Below are 27,889 nucleotides of genomic sequence, written 5' to 3'. Positions count from 1 at the left end.
CGGCGGGCGGGGCTTGGCCGGCATCCTCCTCCTCCACGTCGGACGGAGATGATTTTTTTTCTGGTCCACGAGGACAGCGGTTTTCCTGCGGCCCGAGATGTCGCGCATTCACGATCAGTCGTTCTGCTCCGCCGGACTGGGGTGCGTTCATCTGATTGTATCACCGCGCAGTGTTGTATAATTTACTCGTGTGTTCCAATCGTTCGCAGACTCCCGGGAAAATTCGTTTCTCCGAGCGTCCCTCGTTCATATTATTTCGCATAAGAATAATACTATTATAAAACTGCTGAAGTCGTTATTCGAATTTTTTCGTTTTCATTTTCGGTAATTTTTTTTTTTTCGTCTCCGTGTCTTCTTAGCCACCCCCGAGAGGAGGGCGCCTAAAGACCCGCAAGCGGTATTCGTGTTATCGTCGTTCGCCGGTCCCAATCACTTCGTGCTGACGGGACATTTTTTCCACCCCATATCTGTGGCACCTAGACATGTGACATGAAGACCACAATTGTAATCAAAACAATTGTACTGATGACCCTTGTGGTCGATGGAATCTCCAGAGCTTACGCCAAACACCGCGAAGGAAAATACAAAGGCACCCATTGGTGGTAAGTTATTTTGTTATAAGTCATTTATAATAATTATTGTTCTAGATACGTATATTTGCGTTATTTATTTTCTTTTTCACGTTTATATACGAATCTTACTTTAATCATATTATTATTTATTTATTCATGTATGATCAAGCGTAGTTGATCATATGATAATATATACTATACTAATTTATTATAATAATATATACTAATAGTGTGTCTAACAGTTTTATAGAATTAGAAAAAGAATTCGTACTAAAAATATATGTTAGATAGTATTTTATAATTCATACATTTAAGTATTTTAATAATACTAGTGTACTTAACTCTAATCAAAACAAAATCAAAATTATATTTGTAAGAGTTATATTTGTTTAATAGGTTAGATTAGAACCTACTTATCTCGAAACTCAATTGAAAAAATTATAATCGTGCAAAATATAGTTGATAAACTATCAGAAATTAGGTAAAACTCAATAATATTGTAATGGCCAAAGTATAGAAGGTGATATATTTTAAAATTCAAAATTATTGAGTTTATGGTTAAAGAAAAACTTACCATTTTATTGATATTGAATTGTTGTAAAATATTATTTAGTTATATAATCATTCCACAAAAAATATATAAAATTATAAAAAAAAAATAATATTATATTATCGATATAAGTATTTTATATATATATAATAATACTAGCCGATCCGGTGCATTTCATCGCAAATTTGTTATTAGTTTTAAGAGTAATGATAAATCATCGTATATTTTCATAAGAAATTTGTTCTAGCAAAATTGTAACTAAGCTTCCTTAGTTTATATTCTTACTATTGTTTAATTGTGTTATTCACAGTGTCTTTCATAATGACAAAAACAGTCGTAAAATGATAATGAAATATAACATAAAAATATAACTATAAAATAGGTACCAATGATCTTTTTCACAGTCTCAAAAACTGTTTTGTGTGAAAACTTAAAACATTTTTATTTAAAACATCGCCATAATTATAAAAATAATAAACTCGATGCTCCCTTATAGAAATTAAGAACAACTCGTGTAAGTTTATGAATAAAACCAAATACGTATTAAACTATATTCCTAATCTAAATTAAGTGTTATTTTATTTAATTATGTATAAAATATAATGATTTCGCATTCAACTATTTTGTGCTTACAGATAACTATTATTTACAAATATATTTTGTGAGTAATACAATTTGAAAGATAATACTATAATAGTACTGATTTAGGTGATTGAAATAAAATATATTAATGAGGTTCATTTAATTATATGCAATATAATATGAAATTAATATTAATCTGTATTTTCAAATAATTAAATGTGTATCTAAATGTGTAATATATCTATAGCAAATATAATCATATACAATGAAATGAATCATCAAAAATGTAATGTAACTTATTTTATTCACGATAAAATTAAATTGTAACTATTTTAAAATGTCAATCAATTAGTATTTTATAAATCGTTTTTATATAGATTATGTCTACGGGATACAGCTGATTTCAAAGTTTCAAACACAATATATATGTGTTGTAAATTTCCTCTTACACTATTATATGTTATTAAATACATATTCTGTTTTAAAATATTTAAACTACCAATATTAATAAGCTTCGAAATTTTAGAAAAAATTCTCTGTATTTATCTAATATTTTTTCAACTCGTTAACATGAGAATAATACCTTTATTTGTTTCATATCTAAATTCTGGGAACAAAAAAAAAAAATAATATCTAGAAGGCGTTGTATAAACGATGTAAAAGAAAAACGAAATCTAAAAAGAATAAAAAGAAAAAACAAATCTTTTTTATTCACATAACACAAACAGCAGAAGATCCAGCATATTCTATATAGAAACGTTCTATAGAAAATAATATTATTATATATTGTATACCCGTTTGAGAAATTTATACCGTTCGATTCATTCAAACAATTCAAATATAATCTTATTGGGTAGATAGGTACCTAGTACAAGATTTATTATTTTATTATAGCGTGCGAGTCAACGATTATGACATAGAAACCGGAAGGGATGTCACCACGATCTCAGCGTGAATTATTAGATAATGTTACCTAGGAGTTTTTTTTCTTAAGCATTTGTTTATTTTTATCTATCAGACATTAAAAGGGGTGGACAGGGTCAATTGAGAAGAACCCTAATAAGAGACACGGGGGAACCACCCAAAGTGGCCGTCTGTATGTCTAGATGGCTATCTAAGACTATTGTGAATAGTTGACAGACATGTATACACGCACGCGTTTCAATAGGAGGGCATCATCGAACCCCCCTATTAATTTCAATTTGCACAGATAATGGGGGGAAAAAAACTGCTCCAAAAAACGAGAGCCATACATGTATATATAAATACGCAGAGGCTTTCATGTTATCATTTTTTTCAAATCTTTCAAACTATTGTACAGATATATGAATGAAAGAATACAAAACGCATATTTTGATGAAACATTTTTCCGTCCCCCAGTCCGAACAATATACTTCGTTTTCCGGCATTTTTTTTTTTTTATCTAAGGCAGATAATTAAGTTTTTAAAAATAAAAAATAAAACAAATATCCGCCGAACAAATGATGATGTCATACACAAACACATACAAACGCGCGTGCGATATAAACCATATATTATATTGTGTGTATGTATTATTTGAATAGCTATAAACGTTTAAAAAATATAATAGTAGGTACTTATAGCTTACATTTTTGGTTTGATATATTAAACATATCTATTTCAAACTTGAGACGCGCTTTTTATTCTTTCCTTTCGCTATTTTGTAACAATATAATATTATATTGTATACACACATAGTTTTATATATAGAAACATAATGGTTTGTTTCTACACACTTGAAAAAAAATACGATCGAAATGTCTCCTATAAAAATAATTGTTTAGTCATTAATATTATATTATATTATACAATAAATGTAAACAAATTAGGACGTACGTTGCGAGCATAATTGAGAATATTATTTGTATTATTATGATTTAATTATGTATCTTTTTTTCCTCCGGATTAAATAGCGATATTGATGCACGTGACACAATTCAGGACGATTTTATTATTATTTTTTTTTAACTCTCGATAGTTTAAGTCACTGGACCATAATAGTAATAATAATAATATTAATAATAATAATATGACAAGTACTCGAGTGATATTCTCTCACGATGACACTCGTAAGTCAAAACGGTTATAGGTTTTTTTTTCTCAAGTCCATCAATCTGTTCGGACGTGTTTCCGTCGCACAAATATATATCAACGCCGCCCTCCGTCGACGTCTTCGATAATATATGACTGGTGCACTCGAAATTACGCGTCTTTGCCGCATCTAGTACACGTGTATTATATTATACAGCGGCCAACAGTAACTATAAGTGGTAGTAATTGTAGGTAGTAGTCGTCATAATAATAACGATGATAATAATAATCATAAAGCTGAGGTAAAAATCATTTAGACCGCTAATTACCTACCGCGGTACACCTCTACACCACGGGACGAAAAATGTTGTTTGTTAATTAATTTCCGGTTTAGGAGGTCAGGTCCAGGCGGTAGGTAGTAGAGTTATTATTATTATTTTTTTTCAAATTTGTAACCAATAATAATAACACAACGATGTACAATACACGTGTAGGTATATAAAGGTGCTGCATGCATCGTGTTCATTTCGAAATACGTTCGCGCGCTGCACTAATGACACTATCTATTATAATATGTTATATTATATGCGCGGCGGTGGTGGTGGCGGCAGAGGAATACCATTTCGAGTGGTCTACAACTACACACGTGAAGTATAAAAATGCTCTTGTCTCCGACGAAAATCTATTTTTTGCCGCGTATAAAATTCCATAACTTCCACGACATTATTTTCTTTTCTCAATGACATGCGCAAGTATATTATAATACGACATTTTACGACTTTTCACACTTAGGCCTTTCAGTATCTATACGAGTATAATTGTACACCTATAATATTGTATTATAGTCAAATTGAAATAAGTGATAAACATTATGTATTCTATAAAATAAAAATACTGTTTTTTAACTCGTAATGATTATAAACGGGAGCTGTACTGTTTTTTTTACAATAGATTCGATCGCGTTGGTTGTAAAAATAATTAATAATAATATTACATCTATATATGGGCTAGTTTACCAATAATAGCAGTTAAAATTACTCGGTTATTTTCAGAATTGATATACCTCCCAATTGCGCTAGATATCACTCAAATTATTCAAAGTTGTGTATTTTGGTAATAGTGTAATACTAAAGTTTCATAAAAATGCGTATACTTAGGTATATTTCATAGAATATTGGAATATTTTAGAATAATTTTGTATTTTTTTTTGAAAAAAAAAAATTTACCAGTCACTCAGCGATCAATTATATTGATCAATGATCAATTTGATATAAGCATTTAATTTCAATTTTATAATATTCATAGTTTATGTATGATGTATGATAATTCATTGCTAAAGAAATTAGATAGATAAAAACATATTTCTCATACCAGAAGGTATCTAAAACTAAAATGCGCTATCGGCGCACTGATCCTTTATATTACTGCAAATTTCGATTAGGCGCAACTGGTTCATTGTTATATAATATTATGCATGTGATGATCTCGGCACTGCGACACTTTTCGTTCATGTGCTTTCGCCTTTTGACTTAAAGTTATAATAGATATTTATATGCAACATTATACACTTTTGCTGAATGTATTTTATTTTTAACATTATTTCGAACAGTTATCTTACATAACAATTAGCTCTTCCGGCAGCTTGCGATACCAAAAGTTCGGTACCCACTACCCTTGTTTGAATGTTGGGGAGGGTCGCAGGGGGATAGGGTGGAGTATCGCTTTTTCTAAAAACATTTTACCGTATCCCTTCTAACTATATACCGTAATCAATGAGACATTTTAATCGTCATGTACGAATATTTTTTTTACACTTTGGCACTTAGGCATCCCTTCTAATTTTTTTTCCGATTCGAGCAATGTTCGATGGATAGCTGCACTCGCGTGATTGCACATATAAATCACCCACGCATATCGTGGGCCGTCATGTACTCATGTTGTGGTCACGGATTATACATACCGAGACACTGCATAATAATGCGTAGGCAATACTAGGCACATATAATAGGTACTGTAGGTATATATAGACAGCGGATTCGCGACGTCTGCGGGCTGGCTGCAAACGCGTATATAATATATATGTATTATGTATAATAATGATGGTCAACAGATAGTTCGTCTCATTTGTGACCGCCACTGCAACCGCACAGGTATAATGCCAGTCTTCTGTCCATTGTTATCGTCGTCGTCGTCGTCGTCCTCCTCCTCTTGTAATGTTACAGCTCCACGCGTCGACGTCCGATGACTTTAGACGGCGGTCCCGACGCGAACTCGCCGCTGATCGAACACGACCGTCGCCGGCTGATTTGTCCGTTATCGGATCCATCGGATCGAAACCAGCCGTATATAGTCTTTTGTGCCCCGCGCGCGCGTGGTACTACAATGAAGTCGTATCGCGTCGTGTCTTGTGCGCGCGTTCAAACTATGCGTCGCGTTAGTGAACCGTGTAAGTTACTCGTGTGTTTGTAGTATATATATATATATAGCATTTGTGTGTTTGTGTCTGTGTTTGTATGTATGTGTGTGTGAGTGTGTGTGCGCGCGTGCATGAGTGTGTTTGTGTATAAAGAAAATAAGAATCGGATGATTAACGACATTAGGAGACCTAAAATATAAAAATGTCGACCGGAATGAAGCCAGAACGCGAATATTCCCACGACAACCGATGATCAAGGGAGATAGGCTAGAGCTGAGCTAGTGATACTATAAATTACACTACTCACACATATAAACGCGAGCGCGCGCACGCGCATGATCCCTTCTCTCTCTCTATATCTCCCTCTCTCTTCTCTACCTCTCTCGTACTCACAAAAACAAAACAAATTTATAAGGTAAAAAAAACGAAATGAAACAAAAAGATAGAAGGAAAGAGAAAAGAAAACGAGTTATGAATATAATACACTTACCTACTGCGCCTGCCCGCCTCGCCTACATATACCTTTATACATTTTTTTTCCCCGTTTATATAAACAAGTAAATGTCTACCGGAACATTCCTCACTGATTTATCTTTTATCTTGCACGTCAACAGTTAACGTTTTACGATAATCACCTTTTAAAGTTACTAAATTACACGCGCGCTCCGCTGCAGTTGTCACGTCGGCCGAGCGCGATGACTATACGCGACTCAAAAACGCAGTGAATAATTTCTCCGGCGGGAGTCTTACCCCCCTCGTGTCTACCCATACCGTTGCCGGGGGCTTTTATTACCGCTATTTCCGACAGGTCGTGCAGTGGACGAGTATAGCGGCGATAAATATGATTTGGTATGTGACAACGTGCGATTCGTGTATTTCTGAAATTAAGTATGATATTATAATAATTCTCGTGCCTGATTTTTGAACGCGGGTGTAAACGGACGGCGCGTCGGATAACGCGCGACACACTAAATCTTTCTGATGCACGCGGCGCATATATAATAATAATATAATGTTATACAATTTTATAGTTTTTTTTTTTTTGCACGTCGCGCGGTATAACGTAACACTATTTATTATACAAATAATAATATACGTTGGCTGAAAAAAAAAGAAGTCTCGTCATCTCGAAAATTACAAGGCAAAAACCAACACACTATAATATATAATAATATAATCTTGTATACCTGCAGCAACGCGCGTATTATTATGTTATAACTCATGTGTGCGTGTGTGTGTGTGTGTTTACACGTCGTTGTTGGTGTTGGTCATCGCACGCGGGTAGTCCGATAATACTGTTGTACACATAATATGTATTATTTCTTTCTTTCTTCACATTTTTCTCTTTGCTCTCGACACTGCTGCTGCTCATACCTTCCCGCAGTCGGTCTTATACATTTATTTATAATATATATATACACCGCCGATACGTCGACACGTTCAACAAATAATACATCCCTGTTTGTCCATTATGTGCTTAATTTCTTCATGTCCACACAGACGGCACAAGTGTGTGTGTGTGTGTGTGTGTGTGTGTGTATGTTTATGAACACACAGACACACATACGTCGATCTCGAGTGCTTGGATCCATTGTCCAGGCACGTCGATTTCCCTTCACTCCCGTCTCGAGCACGTCCTATAGACGACGACGACGACACTTTGACAGTGGCGGCCGAGACACACTTCAGACCTATCGCGCGTATTGTGACTGTATACGTAAAGGAAACATCTCAATGCATAATATTGACCGTCGTCATAGCGTGGTCAAAAGACGAGTGTTTTTTGTGCGCTAAAATAATAAAATACGCCGAGCACATAACATTATCGTTATGAGATTGCAGAAGTGACGGTTTTTGACGTATTGTATTATAGGCAGGTACACGTTTAGCGCCAACGTGAGACTCATATTCCGTATCCTAGCCGGTATTTGCAGTGGAGTATATAGGAATAAATTTCGAGGGGGGGGAGGGTTATATTAATAATATATTTAATTAATAATAAAAGTCAATCGCCAATCGCCATATTAAAATGATTTACCAACAATACATTTTTGTGGTTGTGGGGGGAACCCCTCCCACCTATATGCACCACCGGGTATTTGATACAGAACATAGAAGCGTTAGAAAAAAATTAATAATTGATAATCCGGTATCCATTTGCACGGTGTAGATTTTATTTTTTTTTCTAATATTTTTTTGCCGCGTAACAATCATTATATTATGTTAAACGACTATCGCATTGTCAATAAAGCCTTACGATCAGGCTAATCATTATCATTTACCATTTATCGTTGGTCAAATACACAATACTATACACATCCTAAATTGTATATAATAACTGTATAAACTGGTAAAATCACTCTCAGCACGTCTGTCACTAAAGTGATTCATCACATTATTCACATTCACGTATGTCTGTCTGTCAGTCGCTTACCCACTTTTAATGCTAAAACCATAGAAATGTATAAAACATCGATCGTTTATTGAGAACATAAAGGTGCAATAGGAAAGATATATTATTTTTTATTCAGGTTATCTCTCACATATGCATTGAACAATACGCTTAATTGATAGATAATAATATTAGTTGCAATTATAAGAAGTACAGAGTGAAAAGACCTACTGTTGGAAGTAGGATTACTTCGTTGTGATAGAATAGTTGTGATAGGTAAATAAGGGAATATAGAATACACGTCGGCTCTATATGCTATTATTCATATTATGTAACGTATTATAACATAATAATATCTATATATTATGACTCATTTATATGAATTTGTAATTTAAATTATTTGATAAAAATAATACTCTCAAAAATTGGTGCAAAACTGACAACCCGACTTATTTGACTCAATACACGATGGTATAATTTTTTTTTCTATTGAGTATTTAGGTTTTAACATCTATCGGGTCATTAACTTACAATTATTTTCACATTAACATTTATAATTGATAAGGAATATTTGCTTAGCTAAATTACTGTGTTGTATTTACCTATGCTTAACATTTTTTTTTCAGTTATTATTATTATAGAATATTATAGTATTATATTTAGGTAAACAACGATTGTTTAATAATACGTTTAATTTTTTTTTCGACAACAGGGGAATTGCAAAAGCTGGCGAACCTAATAATTTGGCTCCTATGACCCCTGGCTTGATGCTCATGGACTCGTCATCGTTAACGTTACTGCGCAATAAACAGAGGAGGCTGATCCGCGAACATCCGGGCGTATTACAAGCAATCAGCAGAGGCGTCAATATGGCACTGCAAGAGTGTCAGCACCAGTTCCGGAACAGGCGTTGGAACTGTTCAACCAAGAACTTCTTAACTGGCAAAAACTTATTTGGGAAAATTGTGGACAGAGGTAAACCATATTACTTATATGATATATTTTGAAATTATCTATTTTATTTTCACAAATAAAGTACAATTAGGTATTATTGTACTTCATATAGTTAGATCACGCTATATATAAAATATAACTCTATTATAACCAACCCGCATATTATTATATAATACAATATAATTTAAGTAAATGTTTTTTTTTTAAATCATAAAACACAATATGAATCAACTTTCTCCGTGTATGTATATATATACATATATAATGTACACAGTGACGAATCGTTGAAGCCTGTCAAAAAACATTAAATCTCCATATCGACTTAATCGCGAATTAACACTACTACGTCATCAACGTTGGCGATGACATACAAGTTACAAAGCTTTTACCCAGGAAAATTGTTATACCAGTTATGCCCTGGGATTGGCATATGACTGTACCTAACACAATGCGTATTGATTATTATATTATGATACCGTTAAATTCACGTTAATTACGTTAAAAGCGCATTATACTTGTAAGTTATGCATTGTTTTCCTTCCGAATGTGGTGCACAATAATGTTATATCATAATATTGTATTATTATAGTCTGTGCGGGATGGTTTTCTACATAGGTACCTAGTACCTCTATATTATATACGTGCGTTCATGCTCAATCGATAAAATTGTTATAATAATATATAAATCATCTTATTGTATATAATATAATATGAGGTAATGGTATATGAATATTATATTATCGAGTCTTATTTACGATATTCGTGTTCTCCGTCGTGGACATAAACAATTCGAGTGACGTAACAAGAGTGTTATTGTAGTACCTATAATATATATTATGCGCACGTATGTGTACCTATGCAGTATTATAATATTATTATAATGTATATAAGTACCTATATATGATTTCGTGATTTGCAGTAACCAATAATGTAAACATAAATAAACAAACACAAGCCACAAGCATATTTTGTGTTACGTTGATATTATGCGTGTAGATATAGACGAAAAAAAACCAATAAAAAACAATTAATCGAATAAAAAATTATTCATGAACATTCATCGACACATTGCGTTGAGGCGCCTCGATCACATCAGCTATATGGGCAGTGTTATCGTTGGATCACGCACGTGCCATAGCCATTTGCTATATTCTGTATTATAGTCCTATAGAAACGTAAAATAACGTTCTGGGACATTTAATTTATTGACATAATAATTTATCCATGTATTTTTTTGAATTTCAATTTAAATCGATAAAATATAATTTGAACCATTACACTTAGTTTATTAAATCGTCGGGTTCATCAAAAATGTCATCACTAATAATTCGTGCCATACGATTGTATTTTAATATGATATTATTGTGATAATTAAATAATTTTGTCCTAAATCGCAGATTTCTACAGTATTATAATATGGTGGTTTGTTTATTTTACGATGCTATTAAGACTTAATTAATATTAATTGATGAACAAATAACGATCAATGAATATAAACGACTAATCGATTATAGTCATTATAAGTAACAAATTAGAAACAGTCATTGATTTACAAATTATCAATTTATTATTATAATAACATCGATAACACAACATCGACCTTTCAGTTCATTAATCAAAATTGAGTCGTATGGAAAATAAATCTCGTTCTAATCTCAAACACTTTGGCACGTACTCGGCGCACGTATTATATTATAATACACGACTTTATATATCTGTAAAGACAACTCGCTATAATATACCTATCGTGGTCGGATAAAGTTTTTGAAAATTTTTTTATTTCATTTTATGATATCTGTAGGTATTCTATATATACGCGTATAGCATAATAATATATATATATATATATATATATATAGGTACCTACATACGATTTGACGACGATCCGGGGAAACGATAGTGTTATTATTTATTATATAATGTATCGACGGTTATCGTCAATCTCATTTCGTACGCGTATATATACACGATCATTATTATATATTATACTCCTCTCGGCGGTCGAACAACTATATATAAATATATATACACATAATATGTATAATATTACCCACGAAACTTCCAGCGCTATAATATAACGTTATACGACTTTGGTTCGACGACGAGGAAACATTATTATTATACCTATGTACGCGTGCAGTGTATATAATCTACACGACGACGGGTCGTCCAATGACCAATATCGTAAAAAATATTATTGTCAAACGCGTATTATATTATTATCATATTATACACATATATACCGTGTGTATCCGACCCGTCGGGTGTCCGCGATATTTATGTACTCTGCTCCGCATCGCAGTAATATCTCTGTATTATATTACCTATACAATATTATAATAATAATAACATATTATAATATGCTCGTATTATTATATTATGTATATGATATTATTATAGTGCAGTACATAATATTATTATGTAGATAGGTATGCATGCGTTCCCCTGCTTCGCGCCACCGTAGTACTGAAGTCGCAGTCATGTAGGTATAGGTATATATATTACAATTTTTATTGGGCAGACCTGCAGGCCGCTACTATACGCTGACGATAATATTATTATTATTATAATATGTAGGTATTATTGTTATTGTCGCCGCCGACGCCGTCGTCGTCTGTTTCGTTTCGTTTATTATTTAATTTTTTATATATAATATACTACATTTATATATCTTTTTTTTCCTACCCGAGTATCATTTCATTTCGGGCGTGATATGATTTTATCGCGAACGCGTACACGACCATCGTCGTCGTTGACGATCGCCGCCGTGTGACCGGGGTGGGAAAATCGAGAGGTAAGGACAAAAAACGTGTCTTTATCACGTCGCATCCGACTGGAAAATATAATAATAATAATATTATTATTGTCGCGCGCGCCCGAGTTTGTGTGTGTGTGTGTGGCTTGACGACGTGTCCACCGCCTCGGGCATACGTAAAGGTATATGTAGAGGTACTATAGGTATATAGTACTCGTTGCACGACAGTATATTATATTTTTAGTAGACGCGCACGGGGGGAGGAGACAGCTCTGAGGGGAAAAAAAAAGATTAAATTATGTAAACGAATCGTGTGAACCGCATGTAAAACGACGTCGTTACATACGGACGCCACGATATATATTTTAATAGACATTTTTTTTTTCTTTCACGAAAAAATATAATAATAATATATAGGTATCTACCTACCTACCTACCTATACCTGCCCGCGCCATATTCCGGAAGATAAAAATTGCGTTCAAACGGGTTTAAGCGCGAAGAGTTTTTTCGCGTGATTCGGCGGCGACGGCAATCAATTGTATTGAATATTATGTACACCGACTGGAGCAATAAATTCGAATTATCTGCCGTTCGGTGTTGTACGTGCTGACGGCGGCGCTGACATATTATTTCTGTATAATGCGCTATTATATCGGTACACGAGGGGTACACGGGGGATACTGTTAAATATTTACATAATATTCGTTTTTAATATTTTTTTTACATCATGTTTACATCGTACACACATTTGGCAGTGGAATAAAATACACTGTTTAGATCCGAATCTCGCGTAATAATTAAAATCCGAATACCGCACGGCATTTCGTTATTATTATTATTAGATAAATCGTTCGGATATTTGTCGGACAACGACGCCATGGTGCACACGTCCTATACATATAGGTATACTTACATAGCGCACAGACAGTCGGACGCATACACACACACACACACACGTACTATGCGATCTAACTCGTGAGTTTCAGATAAAATATTATTATAACCTACCACGGTTACACGACGATTATAATATTCGGACGATAACGATCGGATTCTTATGAAAATTCATTACACGGAGGAAAACGCATATAAAGTCGTTGGATGAAAAATGTGGTATCAGCACTAAGCATCTATGGACCGATATAATTTATACAAATCCGAATGTGTTTATGTAGGAACGTTTAAAAGTCACGTGACCGCGCGCAACCCAAGCCTACATAATATATACCTACCTATAATATATTAATTTGTACTACTGAAACCAAAACGCATTACGATATTACAACACACATAATATAATATTAGTAGGCTGTATATATATCTGTATAATAGTGGTAGGAACACACACACACACACACACACACACACACACACACACACACACACACACACACAATGTGTCGTATCAATCGAACGTTTAAGAACTAACCCGTTTATCCGGCGGTGAAACCGCAGTCCGCAACGCGTTTATCCGTCCGAACACACTCGGACGTCATCGTCGGTGCACCGGCTACAGACTCTCGATGAGATATTATTATATTATTATAATATATACCTATACTGTCATAGTGTCATACAATATAATAATAATAATAAACGCAAGCGCGCAGGTATATAATATAATACGTATTATTATTATACACATAACATCATCATATGCGCATAATAATAATAATGTACGGCAGAAAAAATAAAATATAAAAAAAAAAAAAAAAACAATAGTAGCCGCGTACGAGTGCTATTGGAACGTCGGGGTAAGGGGATAAATCGTGTATGTCGTGTGTACGAGCCGCGACGACGACGACGGGATAAGAAAAGAGAAGAACGTGTTGACATTAGACCTCCCGGCCGCCGCCGCCGGATTATTAGTCGACTAATAACGTCATCATAGGGTTTCCCGCGGCGTGCCCGAACAGATCCCCCCCCATGCCCCGCCCGCCGGGCATATTATTTATTACACGATTTAAGGTATACATACGTGTCTTTTATTTGACGGGTTGCACGCTCACTGTAAACCAGTCAAATTATTTCGTTTAGAAAAACGTGTTTGTGTGTGCGTGTGTGTGTGTGTGTGTGTGTGTAGGAGTATCCGAGTGAACGTGTGCGTGTGTGTGTTTTTTTTTCGTTGGGTACTTTAATAATAATATATACCTGGCGGCGGCCGCAGCAGTGGCGGTGGTATATAATGCAACAAACGCGTAATATCGTTTTTATTATTTTAATATTATAATATGTCCGTCGTCTCCGCTCTTATACCATTACACAGGTACCATTACAACAGAGGTATATAGCCGTCTCCGACATCGGAGCACCCGTTTTTCGAACGACATTTACACCGCGACGGTGCGAGTGTGTGTGCGCGCGGGGCTTGACCTTTACGCGGGCGTTGCTGCAGTGGGCGGTGTGTGAGGTGAGTGGAGGGCGCCGAGTGCGCGTAACGGAAACGCGTCGAAACTTTTGGAAAACTCGCGAGACGGGTGTATCGGATTTCCCGCGCCGCCGCCGCCGTTGCTTCCGTTGCCGCATACCTATCGGCGTGCATATCACGGTCGTGAAATCCGGTTTGGTCGCGTCAAAATACCGGATTTCGCGTATTATTACCAATATATTATAATAATACGGCTGGCGTTTTTTTTTTGTTGTTTTTGGCGTTTAATAATAATAATTATTATTATTTAACTACTGCGCGCGGTTGCTAAAACAGAGCACACTAAGGGGGGGGGGGCACCAGTCGATCGCGTCCGTGGACAATCGCCACCACCGCGCGACGCGATGATAATAATGTGTAATACAAAATCGTAAAATCGTAAAATTACATGCCTCCGCCACCGAACTGTGCATGCTATAATAATAATATAATATCGCATAACGTACGCGCGCGTATAATATTATACGGTAGGACAGGAGTTGCGGGGAGGAAGGTATTTGGGTCTGGGCCACCCGCTGGTCGGCGACTACGATTATGGAGCGTAAACTTTGACACGCTCGGGCGGATGGGTGGCGGACAAAAAAAAAAGAGAGAGAAATATAATACGAGTAGCAGCCACTCTGCGGCGGCGGTGACATAATATAACAATATGTATTAATAATGGCCTTTAGTGCAGCAGCAGTGTAGGACAGCGCGAAGGACGTATAGCACGTCGTATTATTATCGCACACCTTTCCCACCTTTTAAGTTACGCATATATATATATACACACACACTCACTGACACTGGCCGTATGGAATATAATAATAATAAAAATTTATCACATAGAAACGATATGAGCGGAGATATTGCGCCCGCCCGGGGGGGGCGAGTTGTCGACGCGTCTCCCATTCGACCGGTCTGCAGATTTATGTCCCGTACATAATTTCCGTTCCCGTTTTTCACGCGCGACGACGATATATGCCATTACAGGCATGGGTAGGCACTCTGCACGTGCAGTGTAATACGCGCGCAGCTACCTTTACACGCACATTTATTTATATATATAGGTATTGTAAACCCCGTGAAGTGCATATAATATAACCCTGCAGCACACCTATATATATGTGTGTATAATATTATAATAATAATAATAAATATGCGCTCACAATGCTCTTCACGCCCCCGCCGTAGCGGTCCGCGGGTCGACGGGGGAGGTTTTTAGTTCTTTCCACCCGATTCGCGACGCCGCGCCGGTGGCGGAATATCGCGAGGGCTGGGGTGGTGGCGTGTAAATGTACCACACGTCCGAACACGCTCCCACGGTACACGCATACCCATATATATATATTATATAATATACCTATTATAATATACGCTTCGGCCTCAGCACTCACGTGAAATCGCCACCGTTACGATATTACTATATTATCATCGTCGTCGTAGTCGTCGTCGCGGTATTGTTGTCGCGCGAGTTATTTATTCGACGGGTTTAGGTCGGGAGGTTTTTTCTTTCGTTTTTAACATATTTTTTTTTTTATGATTATTATTCTTTTCTGTTTTTCGAAAAGGGGATCGGCCGCTGCGTACGCGCGCACATATATCGCCGCGGCGTGAGGTCGTCGTCGCAGGTCTTCCCGTAATATAATTATACGCACGGCAGCAGTCACTGCTCGTGTAGCAATTATCCGTATCGTCGTCGTCGTCGTCGTCCAATGCTCACACGTATAATAATAATATAGTCGCGACAGGCGTTATATATATTTTACGATTTGACCGTCGTAAAGTGTACGAACGACGGTGTTATAATAGTATATAACGCATAATCGCCGACGCCGCGCTGACGTTCAATTATTATTACTATTATGTACGCTTTGGTTTTTATACGGTTTTCGAAATGCGAACAATGCACCACCGATATATAGTACCGCGACTGTTACTATAATATAATATACTATACCTACATAGTAAATTGTAATACTGTGGTAGGTAGCTACCGGCATCCACTATATCCATAAAATAATAATTTATATACTCGGGGAGCTATTTTGATCGAGCTTAATGGCAGATGAATTAATTTTAATAATAATATCAATAGTCTATTTATTTCATGTAAAAATAATAAATATATACATATTATATGATTTGATAATAATTATAGAATAATAAGATGTAAACTTCTCCATAATGCGTTGTGATGGGGGTGAAAAGTTTGAGTTATATAGGTATATAAAAAAATTTTCAAAATACACATAAATCATTTTGGAAGAATAAACTATAAAATAAATTACAATTTTCTTAAAAAATAAAATGTATTAATGAATTTACAATAGGCGAATCTCTGAAAAATCTAGGCCTTTTATAAATGACTTAAAAAAATTTAAATTAAAAAAAGTAATTGATATTAATTTTGTGTTATCTACATATTATTTGAATAGGAACAAATATACATATGGATACGACATTTGATTCCCATTTGCTTTTAATATAATAACATTATAATATGATAATTTATACGTAATTATTGTTATTAGTTATCGATACGATTTCGTTATTCCTGCATAGGATTACTATCGAGATGTGTGTGTGGCCAGAAACCGAGAAACCGATTAGTTTGCTTGGCAGACGGGAATGAAATATACTTCCTCTTTTTTTTTTTTAAACAAAATTTAAATTATGTCAACTTAGTTTTATATATTTTTTATGCCCCGGAAAACACGTCCAATTTATTATCGTATCAGCTATATACAATAAACATAATATTATTAATTCGACAGATAATCAGCGTTAGGACACGATCGTGTGTACCTATCTATGTTTTTATCAAATTATTCATCGATTCATGTTCAAGATAAGTATCGCATATTATAAAACCGTATGCATTATAAAGTATATATTATTATATCTTTATATTTTGACGTTCGATTGGTGGTTTGTCGTGAATGTATAACAATATTATAATATTATGAAACGCCTCTTTCACTCTCCGCAATTAATATATTGATGACCAATCGTTTTTTTCTTCGACGTTTACGGAAAAAGTGTACTTCACAACCGATTGACATAGATACACAATATTCGGGTAATTATACGCGTTTTAAATGTGCGCGCGCGCAAACGAGTTTCTTCGGTCGAGAAGAGACGACGCCTATGATGACGGAAATATCTCGTAGCCACAAAAACCGTCGTCGAAGTCACCGTCGCCGTTGACGTGCATCTTAATTAACTGTATTGGTATGCGATCGGAATTCGTGTTCAAACACGCGCACGTGCGCATATATTTATTATTATATAAATACAAAGTGCATTTACTACTCTGGTGGATTTGACGCGCGTTGATTGATTGGACAGTACACACACGACACAAGCACGTAAAATATCTTCATGTGTGCGCGTGACTGTGTGGGTATTATCATAGATATAGATGTATATGTAATATGTAAACCTATTACCGTCGTTTATAAGTGTTTTTCGTTTTCGGTTTTGGTATTTCCTCCTCGCCCCACACCACCACCATCACCCATCCACCCACCCAACCTAATAATAACGTTTCGTAAATATGAAACGGCCGATTTATCGACGAAATTATTAACATATGTGTTGCGTGGGCGTACGTTGTGTGATCCACAGGTTTCAGGGAGACGGCATTCATCTACGCGATCACCAGCGCGGGCGTGACGCACGCGGTGTCCAGGGCGTGCGCGGAGGGCGTGATCGAGACGTGCACGTGCGACACCACGCACCAGCGGCGTGGCCCGTACATCCAGAACTCTGTTCCGGGCGTCAAGGACTGGGAGTGGGGTGGTTGTTCGGACAACATAGACTTCGGGTACAAGTTCTCCAGGATGTTCGTGGACACTGGCGAGCGGGGTCGCAGCCTCCGGGAGAAGATGAACCTGCACAACAACGAAGCCGGCCGCATGGTGAGTGTCTAAGTCCTCCTTTAATATCATATAATATGTAATATAAGAATAAATGATTGTGGGTACCTAAATATTGTTATATTATACGAGGGATCACGCGGGGTTAGGTACAGTGTCTCAAACATTTGGGTACCAATAGGCAAATAAAATTTTAGCTTTAACTTTTGACAAAATATTTTTTTTTTCAAAAGTACAATTTTCTATAAATTCGTCTACATCCATCATTATATTATGTCGAGTTATCTGAAAAAGTTCAGTATATTTTGGTACACGTATTTAATAATCACACTTTGATTGCTTGGCTGAAAAGGGAATTCGGTCGTCACACCGTTTGACGGAAAAGTGCGTCGTTATATTATATGTCAATCGGTTTTGCAGTAGAAAATGAAAACTAATCGTCTCATCATGTGACGGTATATTGGAAAAATTATTTATTATAATGGAATTTCTCGTCAAAAATGAAATCTAAATAAAAAAATCGTTTACTCGGATTTTGTTCAGCCTGCCCACGTATGTAAAAGGGGCCGTCAGAATTTTCGCTCCCGGGCCAAAATGTTTAATTGACCGCTGAGAATTGTTATATTGTGTGTGCGCCAAGAGACGATATAGCAACAGCAGCAGCAGCAGTAGTCGTAGCAGCAGCAGCAGCACCAACGGTACAACTAGTAGTTGTATAGTAGTCACTAGTCGGGGACGAAAAAAAAAACAGATAAATAAAAAATGACAAAAAACCGAATCCCGGCGGGAAATTTTTTCAAATATGTTTCAACAGATTTTTGTCGCATGAACGGCTTTGGTATACTGCCGCCGCCGCCACCACCGCTGTTGTACACACACGCGGTATATAGTAGTTTGATTAGTCGTTTGGTATGCGGTTTACTCTTCATATTTGTTATTTTTTATTTTTTTGTCCACACACACACACATATAATATTGTATATACGCGTGTGTAATAATATTATTCACTTTTATCCACGTCTGCTGCCGTTGACCGTTTTCCCATCGTCTGGTTGGCCCGGGCCACCGGTTATCCTCCGCCGCTGCCGTCGTCTCAATTTAAATATAACGTAAACATCGGAAAGACGAAAAATCGCCGCGTGTGTATGTCACATATATTATAACACATAATAATATTATTATACTTGCGTTACATTTTATAATATTGTGTTCCAAATAAATATATATATAATACTATATATTCGCTTGCGTGTGAAACGGATGTTATTTTTATCGCACCTGAATATACCTACAATCTACATCGTGGCCATTCACGTATAATGTGCAAATATATTACATAGCGGGAAGGAGCTAGACATTTTATATACGCACGATGCACCTATATTCTAAGTGGTGATATAAGATGGACCTATATAAATATTAAATGATATGTAGTTCTTTTGGCACAGATTTTACATTTTTAATGCTTAAGTGCATATTTTTAATTACATATTTTATGATTGTCCAGTGCACCAAAGTCCTTGCTCTACTAATTATTACCTGCACTGAGAAAAAATACAGTTTTATAATTTCTATGATATCATTCTATTGATTAACTATTTTATTGTTTCCTTAAAGTTTGTGAAGAATTTCTTAATTTCAAAGATAGCATAATCAACTTAAACATATTTTCTTTAATTTAAAAATAAAAATGTATCATCAGTTTTTAATAAATCCATTGATTCTACCATTTTTCTTTAAAATAAAGAAAGATAATAATGTGGTTTGTGTTAAACTGTCTTAGAAACTATTGAAATTATCTTATTTTTTACGTATGATTGTAGGTAACCCTAAATTAATGAAAAATAGTATTTAAATTGTCAAAAAAATTATTTACAAATGCATCATATTATTTATTTTTTTGACCTGTATAATTGTAATTGGCTATTGTTGAGTTTTAAATGTTAGTTAATTTTTTTCAAATTTTTAATCAATTTAAATATACAAATAATAATATTTTTAAATTATTCATAGAAGAGTCTACATCATAGAAAAGTTTGATTTTGATATCACTTTAGATTTCTTAGAAGATTATTAACGCTTTTTATCGATTTTTTAAATGAATTTCAAGCTCTGAGTATATTATACTACATATATACGCCCATCAAAATAGCTTCATCCCTCAAACTTTGAGGCTCAAAGCCCTCCTTTACTGTCCACTCCCACCCGTGAACTTTCGTGTCGTAATATCCTATATATGATGTAAGTTTTTGACGACTTCTATCTACAGTAATATAATATACGACAATCAATATGTAATATATATATATATATAAGGTGGATACTATACTACTATATACTATATACAACTGCAGTAGGGTCGGGCGCGAGCTCGGCAAAACAATAAAACGGCCGAGCAGATACCTACGCATATAATGTATTGTATGGCTTAAAACAGTTAATAACCATCGCTCGTGCACGCGAGAAGAAGGAAGAAAAAAATCACCGAACTCTGAGGGGGCATTGAGCGCACACACACACACACACACACACAGCGGCGGAATACCTCTGTGTGCACATATATAAACATATTATTATAATATTATCGGTATTATTATTACGTATATTGTTTTTAATTTATTCTCTCCTAACACCGTGTGGTCTGCAGGCGGCGGCGGCGGCGCGCGAGACAACGGCGGCGGTGGGCTCACGAGAGAAGTGTATCTAAATAGATTTGTGTGCGTGTGTCGGGACCAGAGAGAGAGAGAAAGAGAGACGGACAGACAGACCGCCGTCGCCGTATAATATAATATAATATTTACCTCGCGACGGGTCGTACAACGTGAGCGGCATCTATCATAATAATATTATCATGCACAGTATATTATTATTATACTGCGGGCAGCATCATGACCCGCGGGCCGCCGTCCCGCGCCCGTAGGGTTTCGCTACGCTCACCGCGCGCGCTCGCCATGACTAAAACGCCCGGCACGGTCGGTCGCCGTCTTCGTATTCGTCGTCGTAGCAGTCTTAGCCGTCGTCGTCGTCCTCGTCCTCGCTGTCGTCGTCGCGGTAGTCGTCGTCGCGGGCCACCCACACTCGCGTGTGTTTACCGCAGCGCGAGCTTTACACACGCACACGCCGCGCGTCCGTATATTATAATGGACCCTGGACAGCCTCCTGTCCACCCCGCCCCACCCACCTCGGCCACATCGCCGCGGCGGCATATCACAGCGTGCGGTTTCCCCGCTCACCGTTTGTTGTAATTATTTCACTATATTACTTCCTATTGTACCTACCTATATAATATATTGTATACGACACGGTGCACACAAACTATATATATCGCATACCTCGACCGCGGTCGTAGTACCTCGCAGCAGTATAATATCTACCACACGTACCTCCTGTGTACATTATTAATATGTATATCACATTATTATTTATGCGTTTGCGTTCGTGCGCTGCGTATAATATATGCGCGCGCGTCTCTTTGTACACAAGGCCCGGATTTGGGGAATCGATTTGTTTTTTAGTTGTTGTAAACAGTCCTATCCTATATATTATGAAGAAATCTCTGTCGAATTACGCGCGTGCACCGATTTGGCTGCGGTATAGCATTCGCTTTCAGGTACTGCAATTTGTACGTTAAGTGCTTGCAGTTTAATGATAAAATATAGGTTCATACTTCATATGCAAACGTTTTTGATATATTATAATAATATAATAACGAGAACATTTCGAATAATGGCCTTTGGTTGTGTTTTTCCGGTTGCTTTGTAAAATCTACTGAATTTCTTATACGTAAGCTGATCCTATAAGATTTGGCACCTCCCAAACGAATAAGTCTCAAATCCGTCACTGAATTTCGGGTCGTTCAAGTCTCCGACGCGAGGAATGGCACTCGCGGCGGACGTTTTGCATTGTTACACACACGTATGCCGCTGCTTACAGTATAATAATGTTAAAACATTTAACATATATTTATATATATTGCGTATTACATAATATAGCTAGTACGTTGTATAACTCGGTCGGTATAAATTCAAATGCGTTGCGAACGGGTGACTATATATATTATTACGTATATAGGAGGTGAGGGGTTACGATATATATAGAGAGAGCGACAAAATGCGCGACGATGAGAAGACGAGTCTGCAATGTATAGCCGGTGGGAAATGAGAGAAGAAGCAGAGGAGGACATTATATTATATAGTAGGTACCTATAAGTATAATAATATATTATACGAAATAGAAGAAGGGGTATAATAATACTATAATGTAGCTCGCATACGACAATAATATGAGAATAAGTGATGATGTCGCGAAAATAGTCACCACCAATGAAGGAGGCTGCTGCGTAATAGATAATCGGCTGACAGCGAGCCGCCACCGCCGCCGCCACCGGCCCCATTGAAAAGCGTTCACAATAAATTTATCAACAAGACAGTCTCCGGCGCACACTGCAGCCCCCGAAGCTTTGATAGATCGTCAATACGCGTGCGCGCACCAATTGTCCTGTATATTATTATGTACGATATACGCACAACGATGGTCTCCGGACCGGACCGGACGACGACATGCGTAGTTATATACGTCGTCGTCGTCGTCGTATGAGTTGAAGATGCAGCGGAACGAGCGGAAAGATATGTATAAAAAAGTAAATAAAAAACCACACTTATAGACCGAGAGACCCGGCGAGCGTGTGTGTGTGTGTGTGTGCCCGGCAGCAGCATTACATCAAGCGGTGTAATTGACATGACAATACGAGGAATAATTTTAGCTTTCACCCCGTTTGACATTGTCAATTATATGATCTCGAATCTTACATGACGTTTCTATAGTCTTGGTCGGTTTTTTTTCCGTCATTGATTTTCGCTCGTCTCCGTCTCTCTCGCACTCTCTTTCGCATTCGCCTCTTTTCCGTTTTTTTTTTCACAATAGACCTTCTGCCGCGGTCCGATGGCTTCAATATAATATATTATATTATATTATTTATATTTATCCGGTCGACGGTGGTTTTTCCTCGACGGGCCGCCGCCGCGCTGCATGTGAAACACAAACGATGCGACAAACCCGACGCGACTCACAACCGTCTAATTACGATTATTTACGATTAAAATCGATATAATATACGCGTATCCGTTTATTATTTATAATACATATTATTATTATAATATAATACGGTGGGCTCCACTCGGGAACCGCCGCCGCGGCGCTGGAGGGGTACATATATTTTATACGCATATAATACGATCGCGCGTCCGTTCGCATTTTGCCGAGGGGGGGAGGGTACCTATCAACGTGGCGTTTGTTTCGCAGCGTTATTTATACCGTTCAAAACAGCCGCTTGTGTCGTTTATATATATTATATTATTATACTCTTCTCGCGACCGTACAATAGCTGCAGCGCGGTCTCCCGACAATAAACGAAACGATATATACCTAATATAATAATAATAATAATAATAGTAATCATTTCCAGCCAATGGACGTTTTCGCGATACGCGGCGCTCGAGAAAATATATTATTATATTCTAAGTATGAATACCGAACATTTGACGTGGTTATAATTTACGCACCATCCCGGGTACGCCTATATATATATATATAATATATAATATTTTATCGCATCCCATTCCGCGGTGGTAGCGATGTCCGACGGTTTTGGTCTTGGTTTTCTTTTTGTTATTCACGTTTTCGTTGAATATAATATATACGCATAGGTACCAGCTACATTGATAGGTATAATACGCGTATTATATATTATATATATATAGGTGCCTCTACTCGTGGGTGGCACACGGCGAGATTAGTTTCAGACGATTGCGCCGCGCGTTACTTTTGAATTTCGACCATAGCGTAATATATAACATTATATTATTATGTATATGCATAATATATACGTATCTCTTTGTATATATATATATATATATAAATACGTATACTATGGCGAGATCGCTGGGTACCAGAATCACGGCCCGCCGCCGCGGTAGTCTATTATAATATTATATATACAGGTATATTAATATATATTATACATATATATATATGTATTGCCATGTGCACGGGCAAAGAGGTCTGTGTTGAACACGTACTCTGTGTAAAAAAAAATATATATATGCAGTTGGTAAAAGTCGAGAGTGGCCATGCAATATGCATCCGCAGTGGAGATTTTTCGGAAAATCAGTCGACCCGCGAACTGGTGATGCGGTAAATGGGTCATGACCCGTTGATTCTTTACGAGGTTCCAAGGTCGTCTCGGCACGATATCATATACCCATAAATATATATATATATATATATATAGCAGTATCATCCACCGCAAAAAGGCTGGTCAGAGATCTGAACAAATCGTGCAATGGTTCACGTTATATCGCGCACCGATAACCTTTAACCTCGCACTATTCGTGTGTACCTAAAATTTATGAACCGTAAATTATATTATTAATTGAATATTGATACATGATATTTGACTGGTCATGCAGCAGTGCGCAGGTGCAGGCAGTTTTACCCCACGCTTGCTTCAGATGTCTATCGCCAAATGTCATGTTCTAAATAGACCCATAATTCTTATACTCGACACTGTCTATGATCGGCTCCACGGTATATAATTGTGGAATATATTATTAATTTACCTATACCTAAAATGTTATAAATCGACGATATAATAAGAATAAGAGATTATTGTACTTGAAAGTGTTATGGTCGGTCCATATAGGTAGGACGAGAAAAAAACCAAACATAAACTAAACTTTTGTCTTTTTCCAACATAGACGGGACAATCTAAATTGTTTTTAAAAACGAAAACTATTATTATTATAATATATATATATGTATGTTTTAAACAATTAATAACATTATTCAACGTATTATTCTGACCTATATATTGCAAGTAAATTTGACCGACTGTTGTTGATCGACCCATTGATACGTCCTGCCTATATTCAGCTGATTTTATGTAATTCCATGTGCAGCGTGTCTCTAACCTCATCTTACGGTTTCTTATGTTTCAGCATGTACAATCGGAGATGAAACAGGAATGCAAGTGTCATGGCATGTCGGGCTCGTGCACGGTGAAGACGTGCTGGATGAGACTGCCTATATTTCGTTCGATCGGCGACAACCTCAAGGACAGGTTCGACGGCGCGTCCAGGGTGATGGTCGGCAACGCGGGCGGTCTTCGCAGGATGCGGAGCGATGACAACACGCCAAATAGTCACTACGAACAGGAACAGCAGCAGGAACAGCCGCAAGACCAACTTACGCAACAGCAGCCGCAACAGAACGGCGGCGGAGGCGGTGTACGCGGACGGGGCAGAAGGCGCGGCGGTGGCCGGAACAGATACAACTTCCAACTGAAACCGTACGACCCCGATCTAAAGGCACCCGGCACCAAGGACCTGGTGTACCTGGAAACGTCACCCGGGTTCTGTGACCCGAACCCACGTCTGGGCGTACTTGGCACGCACGGTCGCCAGTGCAACGAGACGTCCCTCGGCTTGGACGGGTGCGACCTGATGTGCTGCGGCCGTGGCCACAAGACTCACCAGGCTCTGGTGTCCGAACGGTGTAACTGCACTTTCCTGTGGTGTTGCGAGGTCAAGTGCAGCGTGTGCCAGTACAGGAAGACAGTCAACACGTGCCAGTAGACCACGCACAGCACGCGACTGCATTGCGGTCGCAACCGTGGCGGCGGTAGCGCGGGACCAGCTGGCGGCGCTTATATGACATCATTCCATTCATCCATCATTCCTAACGCATGTATAATGCTATTATACTCAATTTACATCATTTACGTACAACTGTGCACTCAACACGTGCGCGTCTAAACGTAAATCATTTATTTTTTACGATTTCTGTTCAATAACAATTTTACATTATCCATTTTATTTTTAATAATAATTAATATTTATATTCATAACGCGTTTTCTTTACGCGCGATCGTTGAAAATGAATACACTCGACGTATCACTCACACCGTCCGCACAATATCTCAGCTGTGGCCAAAATTCCGTCCGCTCCGTTGCCGTTTTTCGAAACGTATAGTATGAGTGAAACGGGCGAACGGCATTGTGCGTCGTGAATTTCGTTTTGAACGATTTTTTTTTTTTTTTTTAATTATTGTAATACTTCTACTTTCTATTTTCAATTTTTTTTTTATAAAAATATTATGACACCGGCAAAACCCAGAATGCAAACCGTTATTCCACACTTTTTTTTGAATGTGTACATCCTGCTACACCAAACGTTTGTTTGTTTTTTTTTTTTATATAAATCTATAGTAGGCTATAGACAATAAAACATGAATTCATATTTCAAGTTTCTATTGTAATTTTGTAATTATTGTGCAGACATTTAATTTATTATTATTATGCGATTTAATTTATTATCATTTTTTTTTTTTATATAAGCAAATTATGGTTGTTTTTTTTAGTATTTTTTTTTTTTAGTATGAACTGTATTGAGTTTTCTCTTAACTAATATATACATTTTTTTTAATTTGTATTTTTTTAATTATTATTATCATTACTATTATTATTGGTTACATTTATTCTAATAACTGTAGTAGTATTCTTATTTAAAAGTTTAGTTCCTTTAGCTATATATTTATGTAATTTAAAATAAAATTGAAAAAAATAGATAAAAAGTTTTACACAAAACGCGATCCTATACATTGTAAAATAATATATATATATATTATTTATATATATATATATATATTTATTAATATATTTAATACAAAAACAAAAATATAAAAATTGAAAGTTTTATTTGTATACTATTTAATAATCATTATAATTTTAGCTAAAGTACTCAACACTATACCTAGTTCTCCGACGAGATATTGTTGAAAAAAAACTTTCCTATAAACATGTTTTTTGTAAATAAATGGTTTTGTAATATTTTTGTATCACTGCGTACATGTTTATTTCGTATTCACCTGACCCGCAATACACGGGGACCTTGGCGATGCCATTTAAGTAAGGATGAGTGGAAGAAAAAAAATGAAACAAATATAATATAATGCCCGCAATCGCTCTCTCTCTCTCTCTCCCTCTCGATAATATGACTTTATAATAGACTTTTGTGCCGTTGTTGTGCCCGAGATAAACGGTTATTATTAATTCTGCGCCGCCAAGGTTTCTAGAGGTTTTTTTTCTCGGTTTCTCTCTGACGAAGAATAATCAAACTATTATAATATACACGCACGCACACACACACACACACACACACACACACACACACACACACACACACACACACACGACCGTGCGGGCGTATTCCTTAGTACACATTATTGTAATGCTCGCGCGCATTTAAATGCATATATGGTCGGTAGACAAC

The 27,889-nt window shown here is 36.6% G+C and overlaps 1 protein-coding gene across 1 annotated transcript; it reads left to right on the top strand.

Annotated features, from left to right (window-relative positions):
• The first annotated feature begins 90 nt into the window (after positions 1 to 90).
• LOC100162071 (protein Wnt-1) lies at positions 91 to 27,455 on the top strand. The gene is made up of 4 exons (XM_001945260.5): positions 91 to 602; positions 9,277 to 9,539; positions 18,312 to 18,604; positions 25,558 to 27,455. The coding sequence occupies exons 1-4, from the start codon at positions 490 to 492 to the stop codon at positions 26,191 to 26,193; spliced, it is 1,305 nt and encodes a 434-aa protein (XP_001945295.1). The 5' UTR covers positions 91 to 489; the 3' UTR covers positions 26,194 to 27,455.
• The last annotated feature ends 434 nt before the right edge of the window (positions 27,456 to 27,889 follow it).

This window comes from Acyrthosiphon pisum, chromosome X (assembly GCF_005508785.2).
Source record: "Acyrthosiphon pisum isolate AL4f chromosome X, pea_aphid_22Mar2018_4r6ur, whole genome shotgun sequence".
Taxonomy (NCBI): domain Eukaryota; kingdom Metazoa; phylum Arthropoda; class Insecta; order Hemiptera; family Aphididae; genus Acyrthosiphon; species Acyrthosiphon pisum.
Note: the sequence above shows the minus strand (reverse complement) of the source record. Positions and strands in the feature narration are given on the sequence as shown.